We start from the raw sequence: 14,714 nt of genomic DNA, 5'->3' as shown, positions 1-14,714 counted from the left end.
CCTGCCTGCCTGCACTGTGTTGGATTTGTTTGTTCCCTCGGAGGACGCCATCACCACGTGAAGGAACGCCACGTACTGGGACTTTGGGAATCCCTCTGCACGCTCTGGAGAGCTCATCACCACCCACCTCTCACCACTGGGACCCCGGACACGCCACCCCCGCCCCCCGTGCACCTTGCACTGTACATAATATTGAACATTAAATCACGTTATCGTTGATTCTGTGTGGTGTCTTGCATTAGGGTCCAGTTCCACTGTGTATCGGTCGTGACAAACGCATTAAAAACACTTATGTTAAAGGGGAAAAGGGGAAACACAAACTGGCACACAGGTAAATTCATATGTCAGGTGTAAGTACGTGTGCATTGTTCCCAACCTAAAAGACCTTGGTCTTGGCCTGGGGGTGTAGAATGGTGGCATAAGGATGCTTGCAGAAAGTTACAGAAAAGAGGCAACACCGTATACCTTAGCTTGTTCAAAGGAAGCATCGTGAAATACCTACTCAATTTTTTTTAAAACCAATAACTACAGAGCAAGATCCGCCAACTATTTCACTTTGAACATTCTACGTCTTCACACTAATCTTAGAAAAACTGGTTTTAACTATTATGCAGCTTTTAATTGGAATTAATTACAAACCCACTTCAACCTGAACAGTCTCATTTCACTTGGAGAATTCAAACAGTTATTATTAGAACACTTTACTGAATCTTACAACTGCTTTTGGTTTTCCATTCTTGTATTTTTGACTGTCTGCACTTGCTGTCTGTGATTTGTCTTGTCTTTTGTTGCTGTAAATGTAAATTGTTCTCAGGTCTCAATGAGTTTGCCTGATTAAATAAAGATAAGAATAAAATAAAAACATGAACCAAAACTATTCATGGTAACTTTGAGACATCACTCAAACTGAAATTAGGATGTGTAGCAGTAAGTTTCTTGTAAGATTATGATTTAAGAGGTTTAAGTTATCTGAACAAACAACTGTCTCTAATTGCAATAATGGTAATAAAAACTGAGCGGTGAGTTAAAAAAAACAACTCACCACTCAGGGTAATGCAGATTATATACATATATATGTTTTTATATTTATATAATCTGAAGTACCCTGAATGGTGAGTTGTTTTTTTTTCTTTCTCCAAATTTTACAGACAAAGTAAGAGGAAGCATCTTTTTATTTTTATCTCGAAAACGATCCCAGCTCGTCCTTTCATTATTTTCCCAAAAACTATATTTTATTAAAGACAGAAGAAATACTAATAAACCCCCCAGACAGTTGAATTGAATCGATATAACTTTGAGGTCGCCGTGATGACGTCGTCACTGTGCGCAGATAAGACCGCCTCCCTCCGTCAGCAGCAGCGGCAGCTCCCTGCTCGGCGGAATAAACACGGCGATGTTGACACTTACGACGTTCCCAGTGCAGCGGCACTAACAGTACGGCGGGGAAGGCAGCCGAAGGGACGGGGGACGGTTGTCGTTGAAGAAAAAGATCAGTGACACACTGTGAGTGACGCTTTTTCAATACGAGCTCGGTGTCCGGTGTTTGTTGACAGCGGTCGGCTTCGTAGCTAACGTTAGCCCACAGCTATGCTAGCCTTAGCATACGCTAGCCAGGTATTACGCCAACGGCAGGGGTGTGAACGCCCTCCATTCAGCGTTAGCTCTGCCGGGGCATTCGTGTTAGCGAGTTTTTGGTCGGTTCTCACTTTCTGTGGCTGAATGAATGTATTAAATATCGCCATAATCAACTTAATGTGAATGTAATCGGCACCTGTACCAAGTGTATTGAGCTAACATGAAGTTGGCCTACTTGAAGAGTGACAGTGAAGGTAGTGAACGATCAACGCTAACTTCTGGTAAACTACCGAGATTATTTTGTTGTGTGTGTGTGTGTGTGTGTGTGTGTCTGTGTGTGTGTGTGTGTGTGTGTGTGTGTGTGTGTGTGTGTGTGTGTGTGTCTGTGTGTGTCTGTGTGTGTGTGTGTGTCTGTGTGTGTCTCTCACTTTCCTACTTCAAATCCATCACTTGAGAGATATGTTATGCACAAATTAGCCTCGACCCTGTGCCAGCACAGTTGGTCTTTGTGTAACAGTTACGCCGTGTTGAGTAAAGTTTGGCCAACGTCAGCAAACTCACTTCTGCCCTCACAGGTTGTTTGAGTTCTCCGATCGGGACAAACACCAGTTATTTTATTTTTTTGGACAAGTGGAGAAGTGGACCGCGCACACTGCGATGCCTCTGCTGTTTTTGGAGAGGTTCCCTTGGCCCAGCCTGCAGACCTACACAGTGCTGAGTGTGGCTCTGCTCGCTGGAAGCATCTTCAGCGCCTACAACACTGTGACTGATCCAGGCTTTGGGGCCTTGGACACCGATGAAACACCAGCTCCCGCCGAAGTGGATCTTGAGCATCTCAGCAATGACATTAGCAACACAGAACTGGCAACCACCGTCCTGTGGTATCTTGCCACTGACAGTCTCTTTGTTTGGGTGAGTTTTGTCCACTATTGGAATTTGTGTTGCTCAAGAAGATGGTGTTGTTCTTACAAAAACTGGTTCTTACTCTGTTCTCGTGCTCCACCCAGGTCTTAGTCAACACATTTTGCTGCTCTCTGATGTTAATTGCGAAAACGATTCAGTATGTGATGTTCGGCCCGCTGCGAGTCAGTGAGAAGCAGGTGAGTTTTTAAAAGTGACAAATACTTAAATTCCTTCCTAATACTTATTGAGTGTTGACTTATTGAAATCAATTTTCCTATTTGCTCTGTGTTTAATCCTCAGCACCTGAAAGACAAGTTCTGGAACTTCATTTTCTACAAGTTCATTTTCATCTTTGGAGTGTTGAATGTGCAGACAATAGAGGAGGTGGTGATGTGGTGTCTGTGGTTCTCTGGCCTGATCTTTCTCCATCTCATGGTTCAGCTCTGCAAAGACAGATTTGAATATGTAAGTGTTATCAACTACACCATTCTTTTTTTGTTTTCTCTTTCAAGGGCCCCAATGCATAGTTAATAACTTCCTTGTATGATAATCTTTGGCTCGACAACAAAACAGATTTAATGAATTATCAGTGGTAATGTTATCTGTTATGGTATTAAACCATTGTTTTGAATAAACAGTCTAGGGGTTGACATGTTGCTGGGAGATTATTATTATTTATTATTTTTGCTGTAGACTCTGCGAGCACTTTGTACAGTATACTAAGGTTCTTACCATGTTACCATTCTTATGTAGATGCCGCCATTGGCAGGGAGTTCTACAAACACAAATAGCTCAAGAGCTTATTCACAAAAATGTACATATGCTAGAACTTTCTGTGTAACTTATTGATAGAAGACATTTGAGAGGATGCAAGATGGCTTAAATAAATCTGTATGAAACTTTTTCCTACGTGGTAAACATGATGGGTTTAGACCTACATTCTTTGTGGCTGCCTTGTCACTCATTAGGACTGAAAGTAAATGCAAGGTGGCAGAGAAGACCTGGTTTTTAATGACGTCTGATCAGGGCACCTACAAACCTCATACAGTAGTCACACAGAGTTTCTCTCAAAAGTCTTAAGAATACCTGTACTTTTTTCAGCCCTGAATCTATTAATAGTTCCGTAGCACTGGCATGTTAGCCCACTGATACAGTTTCAGTAGCTAAATTTGCATGAGCCTGGGGGAGGAAACAAAATATGAAATTGAATCACCTTCTTGCTAGCAATGACATTTAAAACGGGCAGTGAGATGGTATGTTTCCTGTGACGTAATGTTGACTGGCTTAGTGTACAAGAAGGCCATTTCTGCCTGCTGTGCTGTAAAATATATACCTTGTGGTATCAATATTTAACCGAATGTTTTGTAATGATGTCCAAAATGTATTCTATACACTCCAGTGCCGACTGTTAACATTCTTTTAGGCAATGGTCTGCCTGTGCATGGATGTTATGGCGGTCATGTGTGAGGAGTTTATTGATTTAAAAAAAACAAAAAAAAGGGGTAATGTAAAATTTGGAATGTGTGTTTGTAACTTAAAACCTGAAACACCATATGTTCTTTCACAGGTTGATAAATTATTGTGATTATTCCCTATTTCTTTTGTTCTGCTGAGTGACTCTCAAAAATTTACGTTCAGAATGTGTAGTGTGTTTATTTATTAGTTTATTTTGTTGCATGCAAAAAATACCAGAATAACTTGATGTATAAGATTGTGATCTTTAAAACTGAAGTCCACTATAAATTACCCAAATAGTTCAAAGTAGTTAGTAATTTATATTTAAGGACAAAGAAAAACTTGCTAGAAACCTTAAGAAAAGCTGACAAAACTTTCCACCTATAATACGCATTTCCTCCCTACAGCTGTCATTCTCCCCCTCCACTCCCATGAACAGCCACGTGCGAGTGCTTTGTCTGCTCGTCTCTCTTCTGTTGGACTGCTGTGGCCTGGCTGTGGTCTGTGGTCTGCTGGGAGCTTCACATGGGATGCACACCCTCTGCTTTATGGCAGCAGAGGTGAGAATCCGGAGCCTCAACTGAAAAATGGCAAAACTATGTAAAACAACATTGTGAAAATGCTTAGCACAGATGATTGTGGACACCTAATGATTGACGCACCGGTTTAGGCCCATACATGTCTCGATGCAGAATCTGTCTCCAAAAACATTCCACCATTTTTCTCAAATATTTTTTTTTTAGGTCATAACTAACGTCATATTTTGGATTGTTGTACATGACTTCAATAACACTATGTGCTTTTATCGGCAGTGTCTCCTGGTTACTGTACGTACTGGGCATGTCATCATGCGGTAAGTGTCCTTAAAGGCTTCTTACACACACACACACACACACACACACACACACACACACACACACACACACACACACACACACACTGAAGCATTATGATGACATGGTCTATACAAATTTAGAATCAGGCTAATTTTAGCAACGCCACTTGTTTTCCTCTAGTTCCATTAGCATTTGTATGAAAGGCCTCTTTTTTCCCAAAGTAGGTTGTTAGGACTTAGCAACTCTAAACAACTCTAAGCATCTGAGGCACTAATGGATTGAGTAGATATAGACCCCGTTTTCACCTGGCAGTAACATCTGTTCTGAGAGATCCGATCACAGTGTTGTCAAGTGTGTCAGGTGAAAAACACTCAGGACGAATTGAAATCAGATCTCTAAAACCACATTCGGATGTGATTTAAGCCACATCTGTCCACACTCTAATAGCAGTGAGCACAGGTATAGTCTAACAGTAAAACTTGTCAACTGTTTTTTCACAAGCAATGCTGTAGCTTGTATGGAGCGGGGTTTATACCACGAAGCGGAGAGAAACGACTTTTGTTAACAACCAAGGCTGCCGCTGATGAACGAGCATTTGACTCCCACAAAAACGGCAACACTTGTTTGCGTCGCTCAACAGATGTCGTTGCTCTCACTGGTTTTAGGTCTATCCAATTGCGTCCGGAGGCCTTTTGGTCTATGTTCGTTGGTAACGCCACCCTGAAATCGAAAATTAACTGTCTGGGACATCTCTATGCCAGACTATCAGACCTGTAGTAAACATTACTGTCATTACTGTTAACTACAGTTGCACTGCATTCAATTAAATTCTTACCTTGTTGAGTCCTGCAGAAACCTTGTTTATATAGACAGTGTTTCATGGTCTTATGGAGTTGTGCGTGTCCCCTCAGATACTCCATTCATCTGTGGGATCTGAACCATCCAGGCACTTGGGAGAGTAAGGGGACCTACGTCTACTACTCAGATTTTATCATGGAGCTAGCAATGTTGTTTCTGGACCTCATGCACCACATCCACATGCTGGTAAGATTCATAGAATGAACAGGCGAAGGCAAGAACATTCAGTATGTCCCTGTTTGTCTCGATGCTAATCCTCCACCTTTTTGTATATTTATTTGTCTCATTAGCTTTTTGGTAACATCTGGTTGTCCATGGCAAGCTTGGTGATCTTCATGCAGCTGCGGTATCTCTTCCATGAGGTCCAGCGCCGTGTTCGCAGACACAAGAACTACCTCCGTGTCATCAACAACATGGAGGCCAGGTGATACCTGCGATTTGACCATTTTCCCCCTTTCTGTTTGATTATTTGTGATGAAAGCTTTTTTATTTTGACATTTAGCGTTGATTGTTCCATCATCAGTTGCGAATACTGTGAACTTTTTAAAAAATGTAGGTTTGCTGTTGCTACTGCGGAGGAGCTGGCAGCTAATGATGATGATTGTGCCATCTGCTGGGATACCATGTTGACAGCACGCAAACTACCCTGCGGCCATCTCTTCCACAAGTAAAGGGATATTTTTCTGTATGCATGAAGTCAATACAAATGAGGGTTGTGGTATCACTGACATGGAAGATGAAAGTTTACTTTATTTAGAGCACCAAAACAGTTATTTCTTTCTTAGTAATATAATTCATTCATATTCCTTTCACAGATCCTGATGTTTAGCAATATAAGACACTTGGATGAATCTCAAGTCTTAATACAGACAGTAGTAGTTCTATAATAACATTTATGTCTGTTCTTCCAGCTCATGTTTGCGCTCATGGCTCGAGCAGGACACCTCATGCCCAACTTGTCGGACGTCCCTGAATATTAATGGCGACGGGAGCCAGGTGAGAGGCCAGCAGCAGGGCGGGGGTTTGGAAGACAACATTGGCCCAGTAGGAGCCGCTCCAGATGCCAGACCACATATCAACCATCACAATCACTTCTTCCATTTTGATGGTAAGTCTTTCAGACACTGATCCATGGATGAGTGTGGCTGTTGGAGTTACCTTACACAGATAGGCCGTGTGTGTGACAATGAATTATACAATCCACATATTGCCCTTATAGGATCTCGCATTGCCAGCTGGTTGCCCAGTTTCTCAGTGGAAGTGATGCACACCACCAATATCTTGGGCATTGCTCAGGCCAACAACTCCCAGCTCATGGCCATGGTGAGTTCATATCTAGAGTCTGATGAATGTCTTGTTGATTTAAGGGATGATGATCATGATGGGCTGCTATCATACGCAGATAGCAGCCCGAGCCAGATATTGAGTCTCTTTTTTTATATAGACATTTGCTAAAGTTTTTCTATGAAATTTGATTTATATAAGCCAATGCTGCAATTAATTTTTCCCAGCCCTGTTTAAGAAGCTTGTGTCCATTGCTTCAAAAATTCCCCTTGTTGTGTAAAATGGTCAGAATGCTTTTAACATAATTCCTTCACTCACATGGTATTAGTCTTGCTAAGTGCTTGTTGACATAGTGATAACCTCTACTTTCAAGATAGTCTTTCTCACCAGATGTAGACTGGGTATTTTTTTAAAGCAATTGCACCTTTACCTCAATGCAACTGAACAGCTCTTTCATTGACTGTTTTTAACTTGCACTGACTATGTTCTGCTCTTCCCTCTCCATCTATCTTTTGTCTAAATACTTGTCCATGTAACTTCCGGTCATCAGGCCCATCAGATCCAGGAGATGTTCCCTCAGGTGCCCTCCTACCTGGTCATGCAGGACCTCCAGTTGACCCGCTCTGTGGAGGTCACCACCGACAACATCCTGGAGGGACGCATCCAGGTGCCTTTCCCAACACAGGTCAGAACACTCGGTGTAAATGTTAATCATTTTTTATATTTTTGTTTCTCTCCGTTTCATTTCGGTGAGGCAGAATGCATCAGACTGACTCGCTTTATGTCCGTATTTCCTTCCTCAGGCCATAGAGCGTGCCCCTATACAAGGGAGCCCTGGCTCAGATGAGAATGCAGGGTCCAGTGGAGCGACAGAGCAGGGTGTGGGTGAGCCTGACAACATGGAGGTCAGAGGAGGTCGCTTCTCCAAGTCAGCAGAGGAGAGGCAGAAAATGCTAAAGCAGAGGAAAGAGGAGCTGCTCCAGCAGGCACGCAGGTTGGTACATTGAGTGTTTTCCCTCATTCTATAGGAAGGGTTCTAGGTTTCATACGGATCATATTTTCCTTCCTTTTGACACAGGGAGAGAGACAACAAATGCTGAAAGACTTTCTTTTCATTGGCACCAGAATAGCTGAAAGGCCCACAGAGCTAACAAGTAGTAACATGACGTGTAATAAAAAATAACATTAAAAGAAATTCGTTCACAAAGGCTAAAGATTCCTGGTTGTCTTGTTTTCCCATTATCTTGCATCATCACCCTTACACTTCCACTGCGTCCCTACAGGAGATACCTGAACAACAGTCCAGAGGATCAGGATGAGGACTTGCCCGGACTGGAGGAGGACATTTTCCCAGAGTTGGACCCAACTGTCTTGCGACGTAGAGCCGTGGCAGCGGCTGCAGAGAGACGCATGCAAATCCAGCAAGACCCTTTACCCTGATACAAAGACTGGCTTTAGCTTAAGAGAAAAAAGGCCACCACACCATCATCCCAAGAGGCACAAACCGAGCTTGTTCAATCTGCCCCATTTATCGCACAAAACTATCGTCAAAACTAAAAAAGCATCTCAAACATGGCCTTTTGGACTGCTCTTGACTGGCTAAACAAGGTGGGACTATTGTGAAAAGCCTCATCACGCATCACTGATTCAAGCCTGAGTATTTTGGAGCGTTATATAAATTGATGGGGGTCAAGAAATGCAAAGTTACATTGCCCTTTATTCTCGTGCCACACATTGCAACCACCAGCTTCCACAGTCAGTGTCTGCTATGATTGAGACTGGCTGACAGAGACGAGCGTGCTGTGCATCCAGGAGATCGAAGTCTTCTACGAGAAGGTTTTGAAGGGGTCAATATAAAGATAAAGCTACTGTTTGGGTCATTTGTTTGTTTTCCATTTTTATCTGATCCTCCCCCCGCAACACTCTTTTATTTGTGGAAGGCTTCTGGTATTCTGGATGGTGAAACTCTGCTGACGTATTTGTATGTTATTTTATGAGTTTCAACTGTGAACTATATTTCTTGCCTCTGAGTAAGAGAATGTCACTTTAGTTTTGTTCAGCCTTTCTGTCAAATATGAATGTTTCTATCAAAGTAATGCTGCAAACAAAAGTGTTTTTGACCCACATGGGTTGTTCTGTATTTAGTGTGAGATATCACCCGTTGCAAACGTTATCTCTTTTTTTTGCTGTCTAACAAGAGGCGGGAGCTGGCATGTAAATCTTTGTTTTCTAATACTGGTCTCTTGAGATGCATAGATAACAAAGTGGTTGTATTACATTTTGTACGAATACAATGCTTTTCCTCTTCTTAGTCTTTCTTAAATTACCCACTGCTGTTTAGTTGTGAAAATATTCCTTTCAGTTGAGTATGGGATTGTTTTGGGGATTGTTTTTTTAATTTTATTTTTTTTAATTCATGCCGAAATAATTAAGTCTGTGGCAGCTGGCTTTGCTGCTTAGTATTTTGAAGACGTTTTGGTGCAATTTCAATTGTCTTGATCAGTTCTATAGGTGAAGCCTTAGTTCTTATTCCAGTAAAAATGGTGAAGCCTCTTGGATGAGCAGCAAAACAATTTCAAGAGTGTATTTGATTTAATACTTTTAGATCTAATATATATGTATGATGCGATTGAAGATTATTCGCGAAGAAATCATGTTTGGGGTGTTCATAATTTGTGCTGCCTTTCTCTACTCACATTGAGGAGTAACTGAAACACACTAGCAGGGAATAATCATCCTCTGCTGAAATTTGTAATGACAAAAATGTGCATCCATGTACAATATGGACTGGGCCCTTTGAAGCGTTTTGGGTTTTGGCAATTTTCACGTGTCAACGGACACAAAGATGGACACTGTGTATTATAAGTGTTTGATTTCTGTGATTACTGTGCGAAGGACGTTTGGGGTGAGATGGTGCATGAATCCAGACAAGTGCTTTTGTTTCCTTCCACTTTATCCCAAAGAGCAACCCACAAACTTCCACCAAGAGCTGAAGTGTTGTGATTTTGTGTTTAGTTTTATTTTTCTCAAACTCTGTTTGGGGCTGTTGTAACAATTATAGGATTTAGATTTCAGATTTCAATAATTTAAAATGTAAAAAAGGAAAGTTTTCATTTTCAGTTTGTCATCCAGTTACTTAAAAATTCTAATATTTGTGATATATTTTCCTACTTTTGGATTATCTTTCAAAACCATTTCTTTATCAAACTGAAATGCTTCTTTTGGACTGAGCTTTCCTGTATTTTTGTGCCTAAATTAAGAATGGTTCGGTTATGGATAATTTCTGTAAATCTAGTTTTTGTAAAATATGTTAATACAAAAGACTCAATAAATGGAGCTTCTGGCTTTTTAACTAAAAGCGGTGACGATTGAATATGTTTTTTGTCTCATTTTTTTCAAACTCATCAACAGCGATAATGAATCTGCTTAGTGGCTCTCATACACTCGACCTTTGAGATTATTTTGTGTGTGTGTGTGTGGTGTCAGAAGGAAATATTAGTTGTACTTTGCTGCTTTGGCTGAATGAATAATTGAGAGGAGATAAGATAAGACAGGTACTTTATTGATACCAAACTCAGAAATTTTCCTGTAAAGTCACATCACTCTCAGTTCGATCTCTGTTCAGATCACTTTGACATGTGTATTTCTAATGGATGTTGTATAAGGCTCAATACATCCATGGGACTGTAACTCACACGACGTTACTCCGGTACTATTAGTAAATCTATGCGTTACTCGGGCTGCTCATTTACTTCCGGCATCTCTGCCACGTCACACAGTTATACTGGGGCTGCTCGCGCCGGGCGGAAGCCTCAGCCCAAAAAAACACCCACGCTGTCCCGACTTGAATATGTCCCAGCCTCATTCAAAACTTCTAAACTAACTCGCCGGTTGTCACCGTGCGTCGCCTCCGTGTGGGACTACAGCCTCTTCAAAGTTCTTCCCGAGAGCGTCTCTCTTTTCTTTTTTTTAAACCGGTAAGCATTGAAAGCTAGCTAGCTAGCTAGCTGCTTCGCACGGCAGGTTGTCCCAGTGATGTAGCGCTGACGTTGAGAGTGAAGTTACAGCTGCTGGGCAGGGTCGTTGTTTGTTCTTGCTGTTTGACAGGACACACGAGGAAGGTGAAACGCTTTTGCATTACATGACGTTATATATATATATATATAGATATACATATATCTATATATATATGTGTGTGTGTGTGTGTAGTGTCTCTGTCAGACGGGGCTGTCGCGGGGGTTTCGATGTGTGTTGATGTGGCGTTAGCTAGCCCTAAACACTGGACACTGAAACATTATTGGGCCAGTCAACGTAGACACTTAGGCGACGCGCTCTCTTAACGCGTTACAGAGTGTTATTCTTTATTTCTGACGTAGTTCGTTGACGGCGACAACAGTAACACATAGCAGCGACGTGTCATTGTGCTTAGTTGCCATGGAGACCACAATGAACTAGCTCTACTAGCTTCATGTAACTGCGGTGCAGTCACCAGTGACAGACAGCTCTTTATGACGCTGCCCTTTGCCATGAATGGACTTCTGTGCGATGGACCCTTCTCACAGTACATACCCTGAACCACATTGTGGAAAGAAAACCAGGAATGACTGTTCAAGAAAAAAAAGACAAAAGGTGTCACCTCCCATGTCGTGTTGTAAGAGGATACTGTATTATAAGTCATGACGATGGGTGTGTTCGTGTCTGTTTGCCACCTGGCTTGTTAGCCACTGAATCGAGGCGTGCACATCTTCTATTTGTCTGGTCAAAGTTCTGTGACTTTGAGCAAACACATGTCGAGTGCAGACTGACACTACGTTCACTCATTGTGCTGATACAATATCTTGGATGGAACAATTCAACAGGCTTTCTGTTAAGGGTGTGTCACAATTTTTAGTGTGTAATGGGTGGGGGTGTGTGTGTGTTTGTATATAATTGTTTTCAGATTGTGGAATGCTGCTGGACGAAACTCCGCTGTTTGAGCCCTCTCTGCTTCAGGAGCTGGACTGGAATGGCAACACTGTGTCTTTCTCTCCGCCCATCTCCCCATCCAGCCCAGGAGAAGGCCTGGTGCTGAGGCCGCTGCGTATGGCCGACTTCAGTAGAGGTAGGGAGTAACATATCTCAGACCACTACTTGTATTCTGTGCAAAAAAAAATACACATAAGAATATTTATCACTTTTTTTAATGAAGAACATGTGGGGATTTTTTGTCCTTGTTTTCCAAATGTAAGATGTTTTTAATGTAATAAAAATGTCAAACTAAAACATTTCATCCAGTTGTTTCAATCCGCTGTTCTGATTTCTGTTTTCTGTGGTCCAGGATTCTTCAAGGTTTTATCTCAACTAACGCAGACAGGGGATGTCACACCAGAGCAGTTCACGAGTAAGTTTGCTGAACAAAATTATCAAATTGTTGTTGCTCATCTAATTATTGTGTTCTTTTAAAACGTGCTCTCACATTTTTTAAAGTAAACTGTCTTTCTGGATATCACATTTGGGAAGAGAATGAAGTCTCATCCTAGTGTACAAACTTTAAATGCAAACCAATATAACAACAGATCAGTTAAGAAACAAACAAATAAACGTGTATGTCTTCTGTTGGCTTCCAGAAAAGTTTGAGCATATGAAGGATACGGGGGACTACTATGTTGTGGTGGTGGAGGACACAAATCTGGGACAGATTGTTGCTACCGCCACATTGATCACAGAACACAAATTCATCCACTCCTGTGCCAAGGTAAATTACACCCTGACAATATGTGTATTTTTTAATAATAGATACTGTAGAACTGTAGACTGTAATCTCTCTCTACACTTTTCCTTAAAACCAATCCATCATTAATATGGCGGGTACTCATTGAACAAAATGATTGTTTAAAAGTTACATTTGTACATTATTTTAAACACTTTGGTTGAATTTAAATTTTGAAATATTTATATTTCTTAAAAAATTGTTGAAATCTCGTATATTTAAAATGAAGACCTTCTCTGTTTGTTTTGTTTGCAGAGAGGCCGGGTGGAGGAGGTAGTAGTCAGTGACGTGTGCAGAGGGAAGCAGCTGGGCAAACTGTGAGTAGACTTGTGTGAGCGAGACATAAAGACATCTTGTTTCTGCCCCATGTCCTCGGATGTACAAGTTATTCATATTAGAGACTTGTTTAGGAAATAACATGTGATTCTTTGTGATTTCTTTTTTTAATCTCATCCATTTTCTCTTTTTCTCTGTCCTTGCAGGTTAGTTTCAACTCTTACTCTTCTCAGCAAAAAACTGAATTGCTATAAAATCACACTGGAATGTGCACCCAAAAATGTAGCTTTCTACCAAAAGTTTGGCTACGGTGCTTCAGAAGAGACCTACATGCAGTGTCGATTCCTTGACTGAGGACAGCATCACCTTTAAACCTGTTTTGGGGATAACGGACTGTATCTTTTATACACGCAGCGATTTAAGTTCTCCGCCGCAATGACGGATTTTCATCAAGTCGGATTCTAAGAGAGGCACGGGGGTCTGCTGGCGGGGCTCCTCTTTGCGTGCACTTCCTTTCCTGAGAGCAGAGCCTGCACTGGAAGCAACCCCACAGAGGAACCCTGCAGGCAAACCGTCTTGCATAGAGGCCAAAGGCCGGGGGGGGGGGGTGACAGCAAGGGAGCCCGGCAGCTGTATGAAACATGTAGAATTTAAAAGGTAAACAGACAGTTAATGACCCCAATGCAAATTCTATGTAGACTAAGGGTGTGTAGCTACTGTATGCTTTTTCCTCAGCTTTTTTTTTTACACTTCAATCCCTCAACACACGTTGACATCAGCACTCGCAATTACAAAATGTCTTAAGAAATGGTGCCGTGAGTGATGAGTTTGTGGGCGTGACGGTGCTGAGTCATTTCTGAACACTCATCCTATTCCAGCTCATTTTGGTAAACATGAATGTATGTTGAAGCCCTCCGCCCAGTCCAACATCATCCTCTGTCCTTCTGGTAAACATGGCTACCTCATGTGGGCGGAGCTCTAACATTGTTTTTCCCAAATATCTGCAACAACCACAAAACTATAGGTAAATATGGTTGGGAGAACAAGATGGTCCCAATGGAACTAAATAACACCATCAGTACGAAACCAATTATGCTAGAAGGACTTGCCCCCTTGATTCAGACGTTTCCTCACATCTGTTGTATTGATCATCAAGGGTGGGTCACCAAAGAATATTAACTTCTTCTTCTTTAAATGCGATTTGGAAATGACTTTCTGAGAGAATGGGGTTTACTTGGTTTCATTCTTTAGTCCTCTTAAAACAAAGTGTTCGCTGACTTTTCTTTCTCTGACGGTACTATTGCTGGATTATTGTGAAGGATTAAATACTTTGAGCATCAAGCCATGAGACTTAAAAAGAACATTTACAGTGAACAAAAAAAAACGGTTTGGAGGGGTAGTGCAAAGGAATTAATAAAGTTTTGTATTCAGTTGATAATCACAATCAGCAGAGAAACACTTTGTGATGAAAAAATGGGTAACCATGATTTTTGTAAGCAATGTCTTATTTAAGCTTTTGTAGTTACGTTTTATAACTATGCTGTTATTCTGGAGAAAAGGGGGAACATATTTAATGTAATTTATTCCCAAATATGTAATAGCCAAAATAAAATATTCTATGATCAACAGTATTTTTTGCCTACATTTGTACTTGTCAAACAAATCTGAAAATGTTCTAAGGAGCAGATCTATGTTTTACCAATAGAATCATCTATTCACTGAGGCTCTGTTGTACGAAATCCAGCTTTATCACATTCTTACACTAATTTAATTTCTGT

At 41.3% G+C, this 14,714-nt stretch overlaps 2 protein-coding genes across 3 annotated transcripts; both read left to right on the top strand.

Annotated features, from left to right (window-relative positions):
* Positions 1 to 1,335: 1,335 nt before the first annotated feature.
* Positions 1,336 to 10,284, top strand: LOC118302425 (E3 ubiquitin-protein ligase AMFR). Its single transcript, XM_035628540.1, has 14 exons — positions 1,336 to 1,503; positions 2,151 to 2,487; positions 2,583 to 2,675; positions 2,779 to 2,943; positions 4,341 to 4,493; positions 4,746 to 4,786; positions 5,681 to 5,813; positions 5,918 to 6,051; positions 6,184 to 6,294; positions 6,539 to 6,735; positions 6,847 to 6,950; positions 7,462 to 7,596; positions 7,715 to 7,905; positions 8,195 to 10,284. Exons 2-14 carry the CDS (start codon positions 2,233 to 2,235, stop codon positions 8,349 to 8,351), a joined length of 1,869 nt encoding a protein of 622 aa, XP_035484433.1. The 5' UTR covers positions 1,336 to 1,503; positions 2,151 to 2,232; the 3' UTR covers positions 8,352 to 10,284.
* Positions 10,285 to 10,683: 399 nt separating this feature from the next.
* gnpnat1 (glucosamine-phosphate N-acetyltransferase 1) lies at positions 10,684 to 14,564 on the top strand. 2 transcript variants are annotated; one of them, XM_035628401.2, is made up of 6 exons: positions 10,684 to 10,888; positions 11,851 to 12,012; positions 12,229 to 12,291; positions 12,518 to 12,645; positions 12,916 to 12,977; positions 13,143 to 14,564. In XM_035628401.2, the coding sequence occupies exons 2-6, from the start codon at positions 11,859 to 11,861 to the stop codon at positions 13,288 to 13,290; spliced, it is 555 nt and encodes a 184-aa protein (XP_035484294.2). In that variant the 5' UTR covers positions 10,684 to 10,888; positions 11,851 to 11,858; the 3' UTR covers positions 13,291 to 14,564. The 2 variants fall into 2 exon arrangements, with proteins under 2 accessions (XP_035484294.2, XP_035484296.2); XM_035628403.2 differs by lacking the exon at positions 10,684 to 10,888 and adding an exon at positions 10,895 to 11,032.
* Positions 14,565 to 14,714: the final 150 nt, after the last annotated feature.

The sequence above is a fragment of the Scophthalmus maximus genome, chromosome 4 (genome assembly GCF_022379125.1).
Source record: "Scophthalmus maximus strain ysfricsl-2021 chromosome 4, ASM2237912v1, whole genome shotgun sequence".
In the NCBI taxonomy this organism is placed as follows: Eukaryota; Metazoa; Chordata; class Actinopteri; order Pleuronectiformes; family Scophthalmidae; genus Scophthalmus; species Scophthalmus maximus.
This window is presented reverse-complemented; position numbering and strand designations above follow the sequence as displayed.

Coding starts and splice junctions, on each gene's coding strand:
- LOC118302425 (XM_035628540.1), top strand. CDS start 2,233: ATGCCTCTGCTGTTTTTGGAGAGGTTCCCTTGGCCCAGCCTGCAGACC. Junction 2,488..2,582: donor CTGACAGTCTCTTTGTTTGG/GTGAGTTTTGTC, acceptor TGCTCCACCCAG/GTCTTAGTCAACACATTTTG. Junction 6,295..6,538: donor TGCGGCCATCTCTTCCACAA/GTAAAGGGATAT, acceptor CTGTTCTTCCAG/CTCATGTTTGCGCTCATGGC.
- gnpnat1 (XM_035628401.2), top strand. CDS start 11,859: ATGCTGCTGGACGAAACTCCGCTGTTTGAGCCCTCTCTGCTTCAGGAG. Junction 12,013..12,228: donor TATGGCCGACTTCAGTAGAG/GTAGGGAGTAAC, acceptor TCTGTGGTCCAG/GATTCTTCAAGGTTTTATCT. Junction 12,978..13,142: donor GGGAAGCAGCTGGGCAAACT/GTGAGTAGACTT, acceptor CTGTCCTTGCAG/GTTAGTTTCAACTCTTACTC.